We start from the raw sequence: 20,741 nt of genomic DNA on the forward strand, positions 1-20,741 counted from the left end.
ATAAACATTTGACAAATTCAGATAAAATACTTCATTATCTATCCTATTTTGGAGAGTGCAAAATGTTATACCTAATTCACTTTCTATCTTAACATGCATTACCAACTTAAAACTATCTTTTGAACTCTTTCAAACTTACATACCTTATACCTCTTTAGTGAGTTTCTGTTCTGAATTTGTTAACAAGGAAAACTGTAACTATCTAACCTTCAACCCCCCTCAGAGACCCGAGAAGGAAATAATAACTGAGTAAGGAGAAAGTACAAACAAGCAACTTCCAAAAAATGTGAGAAATGACAGAAACAGCTGGCTGTGTGGACAGTCACCCAAGATTTCTCTGCAATGTTCGGGCACCCATCTTTGGCCTACAGTCCTAGCATATCTGACAGACTCATTTGTGAAGCAGAATTTTCTGAAGGGCCTTCCCATGTTTTGGCAAGATTCAACAGTCCATTCTTTTGTGTCCTGCTTGCCTATTTTGGAAAGCATACTGTCAGCAGTTGAGGCAAAGGCATTTTTTTTGCCCAGTGGCTAACTTTTGCCACAAAGAATGTAAAGTCCTTTGGATTTTCTTCAATACACACAATCTTCTCTGAAGTAGATTAGTGCTGCCAGGAGGAGACATGTCTCATAGTTATAAAAAAAATTTATGTTATTAAAACATCTTAAATGTCATATTCTATAGATTTCTGAAGTGATTGAAGATGACCCATATATCTAAGATATATCTCTGTCCTTGAAAATATACCTAATATGACTTACAAGTTTGATTGTAATAGCTACTAACTTGCATTTCTTTATATCCCAATTAGTTGGTAATTATAACTTTCAAGGACTAAAAATTTATATTACATAGTTAAATGAGCTACATAGGTACAATACCTTGAACAAGCTTAGAAATATATATACAGTATTTTATAACAAAATTTTTTGTATCAATATGCACAATTTGTATACAATATACAAAAATCCAATCCAAAGTAAAATATTTAAAACTAGTTGCTTTTTAAAAGCAGATTCAATAATCTATCTTTTTATCCTATCATATCTCTGTCCTTTTTTTCAGAGTAGATTCAACAATCTACCTTTATCCATCATTTCTACATCTTTTTATGAGAGTATATTCAATAATCTACCTTTTATCTTATCATATCTTTATCTTCTTTTTTTCTTTCCTTTCTTTTTTTTCAAACAAGGACCCTATATCTAATTTCCTTTGTTTATATTTTTTCTGACCATTAACAATTAACAACTTGTAACCAACCATAATAAACAATGACAACTATCCCTAACACATTGAGTGTCCAAAAACCACACACCCCACCTCTTGGGAATGTGCACATTCTTAAAATTACTTCCTGATGTTGGGGGGGGGCATCTTTAGGGAATTCTGAAAAAAAATTTTGGGTTAATTGTCAAGTCCTGGGAGGGGTAGCTGTATCATTTGTTGTCCAATCTCTGCATAATGGGAAAGTGTAAGTCTTGTCTCAAGTTCTTGCTTGTCTAGTCTGTGAGGCTAGATTGTCTCAACTAGCCATCTCAAAATTGCCCTGAGCAGTTTGTAGATGATCTTTGGGTGGTTTTGTCAGCTTAATGTCACTATCATAGTCCATGTGGAATCATCGTTTTGGGGTCCTATCATCCATAATTCAGAGATCACAGTAGGTCAGATTATACCTTTTCTTTGTAATTTTTTCCAGGTATTTCTCCCTTTTCTTTGGATGTTTATTTGTCCAAAAGTCTTTTAATTCCTCAAGATGGTTGTTTTTGTTATCCTGAAATGACAAAACACAACACTCTTCCCCAACCCTAACTTTGGGGAGTTTCCAATCTAATCTGTATCAATTTTGATTTATGGTTTTTCCTGAATTTTTCATTATTTTTTTCTATAGCTGTTCTATCATCTATTGTATGTTTTTTACAATAGGCATTAGGTTTGTCAATTGCTCTGGGAAGGAGTTTTCTCCACAATTACAGGAAAGGATTGAATGGAATTTTATGTGGGGCAAGAGAGAGGCCCCTCAGGGAATTTCCCAACGGCAAAGGCAATGATTACTTTGTCCCTTGTTAATCTACATTTGTTAGTCCAGTGTCTGCCTTTGTCACATCATCTGCATTATCCAGAAGCAAAGGATGCTCTATTGGGATTATTCCTTGAAAAAACATTATTTCTAGAAATGCCCTGTTCAGAGTTCCTTTTTAAGCGATCTTGTTTACTGCAATTAAAACATCTGACATTACTAGTTTTCTTCAAACCTCTGAAAATCACATCTCCTATCCAAGTATCATCATGGTCATGAGATTCAATAGTAATTGGATCTTGGATCCATTCCTCAAGGATGCTGATCTCGCCTTTAATGGCCTAATATCTTTTGTATTGTGTTTTAGCATTTACAAAAGTCAGAGATTCAATTACTCTCTGTCTAGCTTCTGAATTTGTTATCATTCTATTCACTTATGAAGTCAGTCTTCATGAGAAATCAGTGAAGGTTTCTTTTGAGTTCTGTATAACTGGGAAATGACTCAATTTTCTTTCCTACTTCTTCAATTCAGTCCCAAGCATTTAAGACTGCCATTCAACATAAAGCCAGGATGTGGTCATCAGATAGAGATTGTCTTTCCACATTAAAATAATCTCCCTCTCCAAGAAGTTGACCTTTGGAGATTTCCATACCTCTCATCCTACTTTGTTGTTCAATGATCTTAGCCTCATCCTTCTCCAAATCCTCCATTGTAATTGTGGACCAGCCTCTAAGACGGATGTAACCAAATCTCTCCAGTCTTGAGGGATAATTCTATTACATGTTGACCACGAGTTTAACATTTGCTTCACAAATGGGGAATGCATACCATATGAGACTATAGCTTCTTTGAATCTCCTCAAATCTAACATTTTCACAGAAGTCCAGTCAGCTCTAACACAGCCTTGAACATTTGGCAGTTGCTGTACCTGTATAATGCAATGCTGAGATTGGTTCACCTTTAAATTCCTCCTTCTGGGTCTGAATTTCTCTATGATCTGTTTTAACAAGTTTTTCTAAAATTTTTATCTTGGCACTCACATTAACCAACTTTTTAAATTATAAAACAGAAATGATCAAACAAATAATATATATAATCCCATCTATTTTATTTATCCTCTCATTTAATTGTTCCACTTTCAGACCATCAATTGTATTATCAAACAGATACCAAATTCCCTCCATTGTAAAAACATTTCCCATTTTTTAATATGGGAAAAATTCTCTTTTAAATAATTTCTCCCTTTAAGAAATCCTAATTGTCTCACCAAATCTGCCGACAATGATGATTCAGATGTGTGGCTGATGGCTTCTATGTAGAACAGTAGAAGCCCGAGTGAGTTTCAAGGTAGCTACATAGTATGGTAGCAGCCTGAGATAGGGATCCAGGGAGAGCCCACAACCCTCCAGGGGAGAAGAAGCCAAAGAGTCAGCCATCTGCATGAGGGAACTCAAGAAAGTGGCTAACTCTTATGGTTTTTGGAGCCCAAAAAAACTTATGGAGTTTCCTCCGGAGAGGCTGCAACAAAAACTTAGCCAGCAGGTTAGGGACTCCAGCCCACATGGGGTGGTGGCTCTGGCTGCATGCAGCTCTGGCCTAACCAGGGCCTACAAGGCCACAAGCAAGTGACTTTTTGTGAATTCATGCTCTACAAGTTAGATGCCTGATATTGTTCAAAACTTAGATGTTCTTTTAATAAAAAACCCAAAGCCAGATATCAGGGTGTAAGCTGAAATAAAGAAAAGCTAAACAACCAGTCACTAGTTCTTACCTCTACGAAATCCTGTCTAAAGAGAAGGAGTTCCTGCTTCTTCACACCTTATATACTTTTCTCTGGCCTGCCATATTGCTTCCTGGGATTAAAGGTGTGTGTGCTTCCCAAGCAAAGGCATGAGATTTCAAGTGATAGTATTAAAGGTGTGTACTACCTCTGCCTGGCTCTGTTTCTAATCCAGTGGCTGGCTCAGTCCTCTGATCATCAGGCAAACTTTATTAGAGTACATAATATATCACCACAGAGTAAGAGTATGGTGACTGATTTTTTTTCAGTAACCATAGAATTTGGGGGCAATTACCACTTATTCATAGTTTGTAGTCTTTAAAGTATTTTACACTGTGCCATTTTCACATCTTTTTGTTATTCATTTTAAGTTCCACCATAGTTTTAGATACGATCCTTCAAAGAATACATTCAAATAACCAATAAAATTATGGATGCCATTTTCCAACTTGAAGGACAAATAATATCACAATGAGATTTGACACTACAGTAGTAATTGCAGAAACTTTTCAAAGAAAAAAACTGCTGGTGATAATGGAATGAGAAGGACACTAAATATAATGTTGATGAGAGTGTTGATTATTACAGCCATTGTGGAAAAAAATGTCAGGCGTCCTCTAACTATCTCTCTCTGTCTATAATGGGACCCAAGTACTTTACTTCTGAGCTTACATCCAAAGAATATCAGCATATGGAAAAGGCACCTGCACCTTCATGTTTGTTTCCTACTGTATTTCTCAAATCAATGAGGAAATCAGTCTAGAAGTCATCAATGGATGGATGGATGGATAAGAAATGTGGGATACACTGCAAAGATTGTTAGTTTTTAAAAGTAAGAGGAAATCTAGTTATTAGTGTGCTAAAAAAGAATGGATTTATTTAACTCAAGTACAAAGGATCTCATTACAGACCCATCTTAGTTTAATAGAGAATTCCCAGACACAGAGTCAAATGTCCTCCACTGTCCTTCACCATATAGAGACATGGGCCTTCATTTTTATGTATAAATCTATATATCCGAAAATTCGGTCTACCACAATTCCTCTTCAAATGATTTTGATGGGAGAAAATAATTAATGAATAAAATGTTTTATTTATGTTTTTAGGGCATAAAGGTACAAAACTGTACACACTTATGTACAGATAATCACATCAATACAAAAGTTAGGCTTGTAAGGAATTAGGGTGAAATCAAAAATTATAAAAATCTGTGCCATCGTCTTTTAAATTGTATGTTAATTTCTCCTCAACTCTACATTCCAGGATTTTTGTTGGCAACAACATAAAACAAACATTTTGTAGAAGTCTTAATATAAAATAATTGCAAATAAATAAATCTTCATGTCAAGTTAACTAGACCCCAAGTCTATGTAGCTCAGTAAATTTCTATATAGATAGAACAACCATAAGGAATGGGAGCTACAGAATTTTACTTTAAATTTTACACTTTCAATAACAAATATATAAACTTGTGTAAAATTGTAGAGCCATTGTAATCAGATGTGCTGATAAAGAATTTATCAGATTATTGCATCAAATTATTCTTAGGAAAACCACAATCAACAATCAGAATATACACTTGAACATCTGGTAACAACTGTGAGTAATCTGTTTGCTGCTGGGACAGAGACAACAAGCACAACGCTGAGATATGCTCTCCTGCTCCTGCTGAAGCACCCACATGTCACAGGTGAGGACTCAGATAGTGATGCACAGCATTCCTATAAGATGCTGGAAGTCTCTGCTAGTGTCCTGTGTGTTAATCTTAGAGAAGTCTCAGTCCTTCACCTTCTGTGCTATTCACTGGCTGTAAAGAAGACTATGACTAAGAGAAACAGACTCTGATTGTAGGAAAAGCAATCAAATTATGGTCAGTGTGTGAGTGATCTGGAATGTAAACTCCAACAGGCATGGCCAGGATATATTGTCCTGTGGAAACATGTTATTTTATTCTTAAAAGTCATGTCTTCACACCAGCTAAAACCTTTCAGTTTCCTTTCCTCATTCTGATGAATCCCTCCCTTGTCTCTGTCTCCACTTTCCACTCAAGAGTCACCCCAATATGTTCATAACTATCTATTCTATCTCCTTTTCCTAACAAGATCTATCTGTTCTCCATAGTCCCTTACTTTACATCTAACCTCTGTTGTTCTACAGATTGTAGCTTGGTTTTCATTGATCTACCAGATAATATTCCCATATAAGTGAATACATACCATATTTGTCTTTCTGAGTCTGGATTACATCATTCAGGGTGATTTTTTTTCTAGTCCCATCCATTTACTGAGAATTTTATGATTTTTTTTTAATGGCGGAGTAACACTCCAATGTAAAAATGTACCCCATTTAAAAAAGTCTATTCTCCTGTTTAGGGACATCTACTTTGTTTCCAATTTCGGCTATTATGAATAAAGCAGCAATGAACATTGTTGAGCAAGTGTTTCTGTGATAGGATGAAGCAACTGTTAGGTGTAAGCCCAAGAGTGGTGCAGCTGTATCTTGAGGTAGATTCTCTTCTTCCTGATGCACTGTCACACTGATATCCATAGTGGCTGTACAGGTTTGCACTCCCACCAACAATGCATAAGTGGTTTCTTGCATCACTTCTTTTCAGCATGAGCTGTCATTTTTTAAAAAACTGATCCTCACCATTCTAAGGGGTGTAGAATGAAATCTCAAAGTAGTTTTGATTTGCATTTCCCTGATGACTAAGGTTTTTGAACATTTTTCTAAGTTTTTTTAAATTTTTCTCAGCAATTTGAGCTTAATCTTTTGAGAATTCTCTGCTTAGATCTGTACCCCATTTATTACTTGGGTTATTTGTTTTCTTGATATCCCATTTTTTGAATTATTTGTATGTTTTGGATCTTATCCCTCTATTGGATATGTAATTGGTAAAAGTCTTTTCCATTCTGTAGCCTTTTGTTTTGTCCTAATGATAGTGTCTTTTGCCATGCAGAAGCTTTTCAGTTCCATGAAGTTCCAATATGCTATTGTTAATGAAGTGAGGGGGAAGGGGGAGTGTGCATGTGTGTGTGTGTATGTGTTTAGTATGTATTTGTTTATGTAGATGATGTAGATGTAACTGAATTTTCATCTCCGACATGGGAAAGTCATAAATGTTATGCGTATGGGGGCTTATAAGAAACTGTCATTTTTTAAATATGAATATATTTCAAAAATAGCTAAAGAGGTTGAACTTGTTCATTACTGGGTGTAGGAACAAAAAAGAAGAATCTTTCAAATTGTACACATGCAACACACATATTCATAAATACACATACATTAGAATGTGAGTTTAAAGGATATTGTATTTGGATTACAGATTTAGCGTCTGACTTCTAATGTTCTTTACCACAGGCATGTTGACTAATTATATTCTGTTTTATTTGATTCTTTTAATTATTTATATCTTATATGCTGTTATGTCTACTAAATAATAAGTCTATATTGATTTATAATATCAATATAGGATAATGGTATGAATCCACAACACACCATTTCTTTATAAATATATGTATAAATACTTTTATTCCTGAATAAAAAAATACACATTTATAATTCTTTTGGACCACTTACATTATGCTGTGTATGACCTACCATTAGTTCAAACATATCACTTTTCTCCTATTCCTATATTTCTCACTGTGACCAACCAGCTAAAGTCCAGGAAGAGATTAATCATGTGGTTGGCAGACACCGCAGCCCCTGCATGCAGGACAGGAGCCACATGCCCTACACAGATGCCATGATTCATGAGGTTCAGAGATTCATCGACATCCTTCCTACCAACCTGCCCCATGCGGTGACCTGTGACACTAAGTTCAGGAACTACCTCATCCCCAAGGTAAGCTTGTCTCTTCTCTGCTGCACCTCTGTGCTCCTGATGCCCCCAGGTTCTCAGTGCAGTTCCAGTCCTCTGTGTCACCTGGTGCTGCTGGTGGCTTATACTGCTTCACGATCTGGAGGGCAAATCTTCTGCAGGTACAGATATATCTGGGTGAATATCTTTGTTATTATTTCTCTAGTGCCTCTGCCTTTCTTTCCAACTGCTTAATGGAAACAGTTGATGTAATTGTTTCATTGGTCTTATTTTTATCTAGACATGTGAATTTTATCATTTCTAATGAGGTATCTTTAAATATATGTGGAATTTGAAGTTGTTATGTGGGATAATACTTTTCTATGTACTCTTCATATTCCTGTGGTCATAGTTTCTCTTCATTTTCATGAATTGCAGTATAATGATGAACAGACCCAGGTGCAATGGGCATCACTTATCTCATTGCTGATTAAAATGAAGGATTGTAACTTTAGTATCTCCCTATCAAGTTTGATGTTTTTGGAATACACTGATAGTTGTGTAGCTGGGATGAAAATTTTTGGCCTGATTCTTGTAATGATATAAGAGATACTTTATTGTGGAGCCAACATGTGTGAACATGACCCAGGAACACAGAATTTTACTTTGAGATGACTTTTATTCACAAAATCTGTACATTATTTTCAAGATTGTTCTCTGCACCCATTTTATGGTTCTATATATTGTTTACCCTTTGATCACTGACTATATATGTTATAAATACATATGTACATTGTATTTTCTCTATCTCACATTGCTTTGTGGCACAAATTCACTAAAAAGCCACTTGCCTGTGGCCTTGTATTCCTTAACTCAGGCCCAAGCTGCACGCAGCTGGTTGTGGTGGTACACTCAGGTAGGATTTGCTGAAGGAGGTGGAGGTAGGAGGATGCCAAGTTCGAGGCCAGCTTGGGAGGTTTTCTGAGGAGTAGCTGCAGCTGGGACCAGGCTGGGCCACAAACAGTGGCAACAGAACCATGGAGGCTCCAGCTGCTGCTCTGCATTGCCGGCTGCTTCTCATTGTGTTGGTGGCAGCAGTGATGCTGCTACTGGGGATGAAAAGTTTACCTCTGCTTGCTCAGAGAACAATCTCCAGGACCATTGCATTATAAGAAAGCATTGGCAAAGGTCGGTTTGAAGAAGCTTGGTGAAGCAAGTGGCAGGGAGAAGAAATTGCTGTGAAGATATTCTCTTCTAGGGAAGAGCATCTGTGTTTCTGAGAGGCAGAGATTTATCAGACTGTGATGTCACACCACAAAAACATCCTAGGCTTTATAGCAGCAGATAACAAAGACAATAGCACATGGACTCAGCTGTGGCTGATGTTGGATTACCATGAGCATAGAACCGTTTTTGATTGCTTGAATAAATACACAGTTACGATGCAAGGGATGATCAAACTCACTCTTTCGACAGCAAGCAGTCTTGCCCATCTTCACATGCAGATTATTAGTACCCAAGGAAAGCCAGCTATTGCTCACAGATATTGGAAATCAAAGAATATCTTGATGAAGAGGAATGGAACCTGTTGTATTGCAAACTTGGGACTGACTGTGAGACACGATTTTGCCACAGATACAATTGGTATTGCTCCAAAACACAGTGTAAACACCACCTGAAGATCAGCTTTGGACTACAAACTGCTCAGGACAATTTCAAGATGGCTAGCTGAGATCCCTGGAATGACGATTTCATCAGAATGATGATATCACCACGCTGACAAACACCACTCAGTGATCTTCTTTGGGCTACAAACTCTTCAACACAATTTTGAGATGGCTAGCTGAGATGAACCAGCCTCAAAGACTACATAAGCAAGGGCTTGAGACAAGCCCTGCACTTTCCCATTATGCAGAGACTAGACAAATGATACAGCTAACTCTTCCAGGACTTGGCTACTAACCCAAAAACATTTTTTTCAGGATTGCCAAAACATGCCTTCACCCCAGACAGCAGGAAGTAATTTTAAGAACACAACACCCATTTCTATTCATCTATAAGTTGCCACGTGGCTCGTGGCTTACCAGTATCTTTACATGTTGCTTCTCATCACAGCAGCTAGCAGCATCTCCCTGCCTCAGCCTTCCACTTCCCACAGTTCTCCTCCTTCTTTGTCCCACCTATACTTCCTGCCTGGCTACTGGCCAATCAGCATTTTATTTATCAATCAATCATCCACAGCACTTCCCCTTTTCTTTTTTCAAAAAGGAAGGTTTTAACTTTAACATAGTAAAATTACATATAATAAAACAACTATCAAGCAAGAATTACAGTTATAATATCTAATCTATTTATAATATCTTGTCTATTTGTATTTGGCAAAATTAAAGAAGATATCCTATCTATCCTATATTTGTGAGTCTAAGGTTTCATATCTAACTTATCTTTTATCTTAACTAAGGAAATTATAACTATCTAGTCTTCAACTACATCAAAGACCTCAGAAGGATATAATATTACCTAAGAAATGGGAGGACACAAGCAACTTTCAAGACTCTTGTGAGAGTAAACAGAGATAGCTGGCAGCCTGGACAGTCATCCAAAGTTCCTTTGTAAAGTCGGGGCATCTATCTTTAGCCCACAGGCCTACAGTCTCTCAATCACTTCTCTCTGTGTCCTGTAGAATGTTTGGCAGTTTCCTCTGCAAAGCAGGAACCTGAAGAACCATTTCACCAAGCAAAGTTCAGTGGTCACCTTCCTATGGGTCCTGCATGTCCAGTTGATACGTTTTTTTCAAGCAGTCCAGGCAAGAACAGTTTCTTGCCCAAATGGCTATTTTTTGCCAAGAAGAAAAACTCCATATAGAGTGTCTTTGATGCCCATCCTCCTTTCTGAAGTAAATCAGTGCTGCCAGGAGCAGACATATCTCACTGTCCAGAAAGTCTAAATTTTTAAAACATTTTAAATGCCATATTCTGTTGGTCTTTGAAGTGTTGGAAGATTACCTACTTAATTGAATTATATCTATGTATACCTAGAAAACTTAACATGACTATAAGTTTGACTATTATAGAAGCCTAATTATTAATCTGTATTTCTTAATTGTTCATTACAATCTAAATGAGTTACATAAACATAGTACCTCAAATGAGAGTAGAAATACAGTATAACAAAATTAAGTTTAAACTTCTATCAATAAAGTCTATAGCAATGTAAAACATTTTAAACACTTTAAAGTTGCTCTTTAAAAGTAGATTCAAGCCGGGCGGTGGTGGCGCACGCCTTTAATCCCAGCACTCGGGAGGCAGAGCCAGGCGGATCTCTGTGAGTTCGAGGCCAGCCTGGGCTACCAAGTGAGTCCCAGGAAAGGCGCAAAGCTGCACAGAGAAACCCTGTCTTGAAAAACCAAAAAAAAAAAAAAAAAGTAGATTCAATAATCTACCCTTTCATCCTATCATATCTATATCATATCCCCCTTTCTTCTTTTAGAAAGATATTGTATTTATAATTAACCTGTTTTAAATAAAAACATTGATTTTTCTCTGTCACACATCAGAGGGCTTTTCTGATATGGGACAGAAGACTCTCTCAACCTTTTGTTTTAGTAATATGCTTGGGTTTAGAGAAGGAGTGAGCCAATTCCATCTCCAAAGCCAGCTTGGTATATTTGGGAATTTGGGCATAGCTTCTCATACTACTTCCTGCTGGATGAGGGTACTGTATTCTTATGGGGACATAAAGAAAATTTTAGGATTATGGAGTAGTCCATGAGGCTGTATAGTCTGAGCCAGATGCCTTGAAACCATTCTGGATGTTGGATCATCTGGGCCATGGTGTCACTGGAGACCTTTCAAGGGGTCTTGGCTGGTCAACACTGATGTATATTAATCTGGAACAAATCTGTAGCCTCTTGCTTTCTGTGGAAACAAAAGCAGAGCCTCCTTTCCAAGGCAACATATCTTTAGATCCAAATTTTTAAGGCAAGATATCTTTAAAATATACATATTGGCTTAACTCAACAGTTTTTACAATCAAATGTCTTTCTGCAGTTAAAAATATCAAAGACAACACAGTCCAGATTCTCTGTGTAATATCCATCTTTACATGGCTTATTTTTCATATTACTTTTACTTTCTCTTTAAAGACTTTATTTTTCTAAAACTTTCTTTTCATATTACTTTTACTTTCTCTTTAAAGACTTTATTTTCTAAAACTTTCTATTTATTTAATATAACTGTCTATATTACTTTTCTTTTCTCTTCCAAGCCTATGTACATTTTTACACACATTGTAAACTGTTTAGAGGTTTATCCCATTTGAATCTGTCTTATTGTGAATCTATTGTTTTAAACTGCAGCATTTGTAAGACTGCAATGCTTCTATCAAAGTGGCGTGTAGCCCAGAAACTCCTTTTTGTTTGTTTCTTTCTTTCTTTTTTTTGTACCAGCAAAGGCTAAATCCACAACACACCATGTTGCATGGCTTACAGAAACCTCTGTGTAACTTGGTGGGAATAGGTCAAGCCCACATGCCATGAACCCACCATAGAGTAGCTGACACCCTCATGTTACATCATCTCACCATCCACATGAACATGTTTCTAGCTCCTTTTAGAATTGGTTATTAAGTATTTTCAGGTTTCAGGTGGAACCTTGAGCCATTGGGCACCATTTGTAGCTGGCGTATTCCTGGTCCTGCCTGGCCCATGGCTGGGGCAAATTTTTCCCCCCCTCCAGTGCTGTAGCCTCTTGGACCCAAGCAAATACAAAGAGACTGACATTACTTATAAACTGTATGGCTGTGGCAGGCTTCATGCTATCTGGTTCTTACATCTTAAATTAACCCATTTCTATAAATCTATACCTTGCCACACGGCTCAAGGCTTACCAGTATCTTACATCATGCTTTTCATAGTGGTGGCTGGCAGCATCTCCTGACTCAGCTTTCCACTTCCCAGCCTTCTCCTCTCTCTTTGTCCCACCTATACTTCCTGCCTGGCTACTGGCCAATCAAGACTTTATTTATTAATCAATCAGAGCAACACATTCACAGTATATAGAACATCCCACAGCAAGGATAAGTGATTTCTTTGAGCAGACTGGAGTCACTGATAGGATAAGAAGGAACCAATGATATTGCCATTATTATTCTGGTAGATTTAAGACTTTCTGGGCCAAGGGGATTGTGTTGTCCCTTCAGAAACTCTGTCATTATAGCAGAGAAGCAGTCATGAGCAGCGTGTAAACACTTGGTTATGAATATAATATGTTCAATACCTATTAACACTAACTCTTAATTTTCATACAATTTACATGTCAATAATATTCTTCTTAGCTTTAAAACTTTAAACATATTTACTTAAGCTACATTATAATATGTGGGCCATCCTTGTAAGAGCTTTGTAAAGCACATTCCTAAAAACTTTGAAAGGATATGAGGTTAGATTGTGTACTAGTTAAAGAGAACTTGCCAGCACCAGCTCCCAGCAGTTTCTGTGTATCTTCAGAAGATTTGTTGATTTAGCTGCCATCAGATCATCTTACCCTCATCTTATATTGTTAAATTTTACTTTTTACCCTCTCCTCCCCATTTCATTCCTTCCTTTCCTTCTCCCAAAGAGTCCTTACCCTACTTTTCTGACAAATATACATGTATATATTTCTGTTTTTGTGTCTGTGCATTCATATAGACAGATTGATTACATACAAGACTGCACACCTCTACTCTGGCACACAGCTCTGCATTTACCTCCTTATACAAATACAGAGATAGACAGATTCTGTAAATTAAAAAAAGGAGTGGCATTTGTCTTTCCATGTCTTCCCTATTGTACTCTATGAACGGTCTTCCATTCTATAAAAAACTCAATGAGTTATTCCATCTGGAACCTGATTCACATGAGGAGTATGTAGATAGATATGATAAGCTAGAGCAGCCGGTGGAAAGAGACGCATAAGTCCAATCTGAAGGAAAGGAAGGAGAGACTAGGAAGGTTTAGTCCAGTACTCATGTGAAATCTCACTGGATGGCACTTTAACCACACCACTGTGCCTTGCCTTGACCTCCTCCCTGCTGATTACATTCTCTGTGTGTTGAAATATCCCCGCTGATCTTTGTACTTAAACTTCACTATGGAGCAGAGGGTGAACTAGGTTATTAATGTGTTTTAGCTCTATGATTTCTGTGTAACTTGATTTCTCTCTGTGTGTTGTTATAGGGAACAATGGTAATAACATCACTGTCATCAGTGCTGCATGACAGCAAGGAATTCCCCAACCCAGAGGTATTTGACCCTGGACACTTTCTAGATAAGAATGGAAACTTTAAGAAAAGTGACTACTTCATGCCTTTCTCAGCAGGTAATAGAAGCTCATTTCCATGGCTCTAGTGACATGAGAATCTGTGGAGACTTACACAGTGGCTGCTGTGGAATGTCTTTCTGTATGCTGTGAATGTGTGTTTCTCTGATTGGTTGATAAATAAAATGCTGATTAGCCAGTAGCAAGGCAGGAAGTATAAGCAGACAAGGAGAATTCTGGGAAGAGGGAAGCTGAGTCAAAAGTCTCTAGCTACACACAGAGGAAGCAAGATGACAAGGCAGAACTGAGAAAAGGGACCAAACCACATGGCTAACCATAGATAATAATTATGGGTTAATTTAAGATATAAGAGCTAGCTAGCAAGCAGTCTGCTATGGCCATAGTTTGAAAATAATATAAGCCTCTGTGTGTTTATTTGGGTCTGAGCAACTTTGGGACCAGGTAGGACACAGGAAACCTTCCAACTACAAGTGGCACCTTAATAGCCAGTAGACTTGTAATGATCAGGAGTATGACTCTCAGTGTCCATGCACTGTTGTGATAAAGAGATTTCTTCCCTGTCAGGCTATGACACTGAGGCTTTGATTGTTCATCCTTTGTTCAAAACTGAAAAAGCTGAAGAGTAGCATGTGTGTAATCTTCCTTTAGCTATATCACAGAAGTACCAAAGAAAGCAAACTTCATTTACACTTCACTCACCATGAAAATGGAGACATCATAATTTACATTCAGGTCTTTTTTGGCTGTGTCACTCACCTCCATGCTCAAGTATGCAATTACAAGTCTCCAAATACACAGAAAATTACCAAAGAACCTCAAGTGCACTTGGTAAACACATGAATGAAAAATACTTGTCATATTTCAGTTGGACTAGAGCAATGAGAAAGACCACCAGATCTCTAAGTTATTTGGGTAAAAAAATACCACTCTCAAACTTTATATATTAAGGCAAAAATGGAGCAACATTCTGATAAATGACTTCCTAGCTGCCTCAAAAGGCATTGGTAATGGAGAATTAGAAGAAATCATGTATCCTTAAAGGAAGTTCATGAACCATTAGATAAGAGCATTTTTACGCAGTTCAGAATTCCAGGAACTTCAAGATCATCATGAGATGATGGAAACACTATAGGTATGGCAGGATATTCTGCAAAGATGATCGGAAACACTGTTCCTTCTCATTCATGATGAGAACAATGAATATTGAGTTCACACCTGCAGTATGTATGCTGCCTTTGGATATGCAGTTTCTGTCCCTGGTTTTGTTATTTGTGATAATGAACACAGAATCCCTCTTCCTCAGTCTCCTAGGCAGTCTGATTACAGATGTGAATAACCACAGCTAATTTTTGCCTAATTAGTTGTCCTTTCATGCATCCATCCATCTACACACCCATCCAATGACTTACCCTTCATTCATAGTCTCCTGTGTCAGGTACAAGCACAGTGATCCTCACATTTACGAATGAGAATAGTAATCTTCTTTGACTTTTTCCCCCCTAGGAAAACGGATTTGTGTAGGAGAGGGCCTGGCACGCATGGAGCTGTTTCTGTTCCTGACAACCATTTTACAGAACTTTAAGCTGAAATCATTGCTCCACACTAAGGACATCAATATTACCCCAGTGGCCAATGGATTAACCTCTCTGCCACCCCCTTACAAGATCTGCTTCATTCCTGTCTAAAGAAGATCAGACTTTCTGGTCCAGGCTGTGTTGTTTTCTGAAATCACCTCTAGACCTTCATCCACCTCCTTCTGATCAGGGACAAGGAGTCTTTCCTTCCATTTCATGTATTCCCATTCTATCAAGACCCAGGAAACGCCTTTCAACCATTTTGCAATTTCTGGAGTCACTGCACAAATATATTGCTATTTTCTATTTCTCTGCAACAGTGTTATTATCCCTTGTGCTAATGTGTATCTGGTCTTGAGTTAAAAAGGAACTTCCCTGTAAAATAACTAATATAGTAAGATAATTCATGGTCATTTTTCTTCTGCATGTTTTCAATAATAAATATATTTGATTTGCATACCTGTTATTAGACTTGCTTACAATTCATGTAAAAAATGAAAACAGAGTTCCCAACACACCACGCTACCATGATACCATCTCTGAATATATTCTTATGCACTAATGTATGTGCAAACATATCTCTGTACTAGGCCTCAAGGTAAGAACTTAGCAATGCCATACAAAGTAGCTCCTTTGAGACTTAAGACAGAAGGAGATAAGTAGTAGTGCTACTTGTCATGCTACATATCATGCAGCATAGAGAATTCAAGCTAGGGTGTTAGAGAGATATTTCATTCAATAAATTACCTGCCATATAAACCTGAAGATCTATATCCAGTCTGTGGCATATATATAATGATCAGGCATTGTGGTGTGTGCTTGTTATACCAACACTGAGAAGATAGAACAAGAGATCCTGGGAGCTTGCTGGAAACCCAACCCAGCCTAATTAGTGAGACTTGTGTCCTAGTGGGATACACTATCTCAGAAAACAAGCTTGTCATCTCCTGAGAAACAATGCCCAAGGTTCACCTCTGACTTCCACATATGTGTATGTATATGTACATACATTCTCTCACATACATGCAGTGGATTATGTACACACATTTACACACCCACATATATACATGTAAAATAGAATGTGAAGAGGAAGGCGGTACCAAAGCTCTTTGGCCGAGCATCACTTAGAGTCACTGGAAGTATTTGTGTTTGAAACAAATAAACAGTGTCCAGGAATAGCTCTACCCTGTAGAGGACAAGTCACAGGGAGGAATACACATGCAGGGTCAGGTCATGCCCTACTTTGCTGCTATTGTCAACAAAAAGGTAAAATTTTAAACATGCTTTTGACTTGATGTTCTCAGGTTAGACCTGAGCATGCATTTTGATTTTCTATTGCTAACCATATGCTCTATATGTGTCCCTTCTCTTCCCAAAAGAATTTTGGTCCCAGGAAAAATCACATTTCCATGATTTCTAGATGCTACATTCCCTTCCCACTGTATTACAAATAATCAAATGACAAGTAGCATTACTACTTATCTCCTTCTGTCTTAAGTCTCAAAGGAGCTACTTTGTATGGCATTGCTAAGTTCTTACCTTGAGGCCTAGTACAGAGATATGTTTGCACATACATTAGTGCATAAGAATATATTCAGAGATGGTATTCAATCTATATACAGATTCGTGTGGTACAAAATGTGGCTCTTTAAAAATGAGCTAAAATTTCTATTCTATAAAGTTATGTATTTTTCTAGTAAGTAAAGATATGCTACACACTACACACTTTACTCCACTATTCTCAGGTCTTTAAACTTGGATTCAGACATGCCGTCTGTTTTCCTGAGTATTCCTATTGAAGTCAGATTACAGAGGAAATTCTCAGTTCTAAGATCAGGTGAACCAATTGCTTTGATAAATTATCTCTCTTCTTTCTACCATCTATATGTCTATCTATTATCTCTCTCATATATCTATGTATTTTGTCTCTCTTTCCTATGTCTGTCTATCAATCCATGCTTCTACCTACCTATCATATTAGTTCTGTCTCTTAAAAAAATTAGCAATTAAAGAAGTGATTTTCTTGACATTGTTTTTATTATTTATCTTGAAGTTTGCTGAGCATATATTTCTAGAGTGCAAATAATTTATTTTGCTATTCTTCAGGCATTTTTTATTTTTTTATTAAGAAAATTTTTTCATTCATTTTACACACCAATCAAAGATCCCCTCTCTTCCCTCCTCCCAACCCCACCAGCCCCCTCCTCCCAAACCACCCTCCACTTCCTCCCACAAGAAGGCAAGGCCTCCTATGGTAAAGCACATTTAGTAGAGGCAAGTCCAAGCCCTTCCCCCTGCCTCAAAGCTGCAGGAGGTGTCCCACCATAGGTAGTGGGCTCCAAAAAGCCCCTTCATGCACCAGGGATGGATTCTGATCCTACCGCCAGTGGCCCCCCCAAAGCAGACCAAGCTACACAACTGTCTCACTATGCAGAGGGCCTAGTTCAGTGCCATGTAGGCTCCACAGCCATTGACCTAACTTTCATGGGTTCCCTCTAGTTTGGTTTGGTCATCTCTGCAGGTTTCCCCATTATGATCTTGATGCACTTGCTCACAGAATCCTCTTCTCTCTCTTTGACTTGACTCCTAGAGCTCTGTCTAGTGGTTGGCTGTGGATCTCTGCATCTGCCTCCACCAGTCATTGGAGAAAAGCTCTGTGATGACAGTTAGGGTATTCACCAGTCTGATCACTGTGGTAAGCCAATTCAGTTCAGGCAAACTCTCCACTATTTCTAGTAGCCCAAGCTAGGATCATCCTTGGGAATTCCTGGCAATTTCCCTAGCCCCGGGTTTCTCTTCATCCCCATGATACCTCTCTCTATCATGTTATCTTTTTCATTGCTTTCCCCCTCCATCCCTGTTTCAGTTCAACCATCCCATTCCCTTATGTTCTCATCCCCTATCCCCATACTCCATTGCTCACTCCTCATCCCCATTTTATTCAAGGAGATACCATCTATTTCCCCTTCCCAGGGTGATCCATGTATCCCTCTTTGGGTCTTCCTTATTAGTTAGCTTCTCTGGAGTTGTGGGTTGTTTTCTAATTATCCTTTGCTTTAAATGTAGTATCCACTTATGAGTGAGTACAGACCATATTTGTCCTTCTGAGTCTGGATTACCTCACTCAGGATGTTATTTTCTAGTTATATCTATTTGCCAGCAAATTTCATGATGTCATTGTTTTTCTCTGCTGAATAGTACTCCATTGTGTATATGTACCACATTTTCTTTATCATTCTTCAGTTGAGGGGCATCTAGGTTGTTTCCAGGTTCTGGCTAATATGAATAATGCTGTTATGAGTGTAGTTGAGCATGTGTCCTTGTAGAATGATTGAGCATTCCTTGGGTATATGCCCAAGAGTGGTATAGCTGGGTCTTGAGGTATATTGATTCCAAATTTTATGAGAAATTGTCTTCAGGCATTTTTAAATGAGTTATAATGTGTTGTGTTGATTTGGGGGAATTAGATAACCTACTGAATCTTGACCCATCATTTGTAATATGGATTCCCCCATGATATCTTAAAATATAGTTTTCTCCACACTTTGTAGCAAAAAAATTCATTGTAAAATTATTCATTTACTGGTAGTGAGCCTCTTCAGCTGCATAACATATTTCCTTTAATATAAAACAACCCTCCTGAATATTTTGTGTGCCTCAACTATATTCCTCATTTTGTCTCTGATCTTTATATCTGTGTTTTATTATGCATATGTGGTTCTTTTTGACTGGCTTTCACATTGTTTACCCTTTCTATTCCTTTTACATCACATGTATATTTACATATATATACATGTAAAAATCATAAATTTTGTCATAGTTATCATGGGTTAATATACCCATTTTCATATAACATTATATTCTTAACTTTCATGAATTCTTTTATGTTTATTACTGAACTATGTAGACATTTCAGCAGCTGAAAGCACTTATGGCACAAGAATGAAGACCTGAGTTCAGATTCCCAGCATCCATATGAAAGCTGGTTATGTCTGCACACTTCCGAAACTCTGTTCCCTGATTTAGTAGAGACACTCCTTATATGTGAATCCAAAGTTTCAGGCACTGGCCAAAACACACCCTTCACCTGCCCTCAACCTATAAGCCTCTTGAGCCAATTTCCAACCTCCATGTTCAACCATATCCTGTGTATCTTCCTCCGATGTTGAACAGGGTAATTCAGCCTGATCATCCTCTGCATATACTCCCCAACACCAGATCTACCCCTCACAACAAACTTGGACAAGGACACATTTTCTTCACATCAGCTGATTGTTTTGGTTTTTTTTTGGTTTTTTGAGACAGGGTTTCTCTGTGTAGCTTTGGTGCCTTTCCTGGAACTCACTCTTTAGCCCAGGCTGGCCTTGAACTCACAGAGATCTGCCTGGCTCTGTCTCCCAAGTGCTGGGATTAAAGGCATGCGCCACCATTGCCAGGCTTACATAGGCTGATCTTTATGTTTCCATCTAAGTCATTTCCAACCTTTAGGCCCACCCTACCCCCACATATCCTGTATTCAATCCAAACCTGCCCTGTCCATATCAGATGTAGAACTAATAAAAGAAGTCAACATGCTCAGATCATACTGCAAAAATACAAACAATAAGAAAGATAAAGGCAGTATTTCCTCTACAAAATCCACCAGTCCTATAGAACTGTTTGCCAAAGAGGATTACCTAAGATGAACCCCAGGACACAGAATTTAAAAGAAGACTTTTGTATTTCATAAAAAAATTAAGAAGAGGCGGGAAAGATGACTCTGTGGTTAAGAGCACTGACTGTTCTGCTTTTCTAGAGATCCTGAGTTCAATCACCAGAAGCTACACAGTGGCTCACAACCATCTATAATGGGATCTGATTCCCTTTTTTGGTATGTAGGTGTTCACATAGACAAAGCACTTGTATACACAAAATACATCAACAAAAAATTCAAGTTTAAAAAAGACAAAAATAAGATGCTCCATGAACTTAAAGAAGAATTGATTAAAAAAAAAAAACCAATGCCAGAGTGATGCCCATGAAAATTCAAGCAGAAGCCTGGTGATGAATGATGAATACAATTAGGGGTTTGAAATTGTAATTCAATCAGGAGATAGAAACACTGAAGAGGAATCAAGATAAAATGAAGATAGATTTGAAAAACCCAATAACCCAAGTAAAAAACTCAAGAGAAAGCCTAAGAAGCAGATGAATAAAGCAGAAAATAGAGTGACAGGACACAAGGATACAGTAGAAGATCAAGA

At 37.7% G+C, this 20,741-nt stretch overlaps 1 protein-coding gene and 1 pseudogene across 3 annotated transcripts in view; both read left to right on the plus strand.

The window, feature by feature from the left end:
• Positions 1 to 17,630, plus strand: part of LOC128094846 (cytochrome P450 2C25-like) — a 38,850-nt gene extending 21,220 nt beyond the window's left edge. For all 3 annotated transcript variants that reach the window (XM_052713437.1, XM_052713439.1, XM_052713438.1), the window contains 4 exons: positions 5,351 to 5,492; positions 7,462 to 7,649; positions 13,822 to 13,963; positions 15,428 to 17,630. In XM_052713437.1, coding sequence (XP_052569397.1) covers positions 5,351 to 5,492; positions 7,462 to 7,649; positions 13,822 to 13,963; positions 15,428 to 15,609 — 654 coding nt within the window. In that variant the 3' untranslated portion in view covers positions 15,610 to 17,630. The remainder of the gene's footprint in view (positions 1 to 5,350; positions 5,493 to 7,461; positions 7,650 to 13,821; positions 13,964 to 15,427) is intronic.
• On the plus strand, positions 8,178 to 11,005 carry LOC128094847 (TGF-beta receptor type-1-like; annotated as a pseudogene).
• Positions 17,631 to 20,741: the final 3,111 nt, after the last annotated feature.

This window comes from Peromyscus californicus, unplaced genomic scaffold (genome assembly GCF_007827085.1).
Source record: "Peromyscus californicus insignis strain IS unplaced genomic scaffold, ASM782708v3 Scaffold_4__1_contigs__length_199733344, whole genome shotgun sequence".
In the NCBI taxonomy this organism is placed as follows: Eukaryota; Metazoa; Chordata; class Mammalia; order Rodentia; family Cricetidae; genus Peromyscus; species Peromyscus californicus.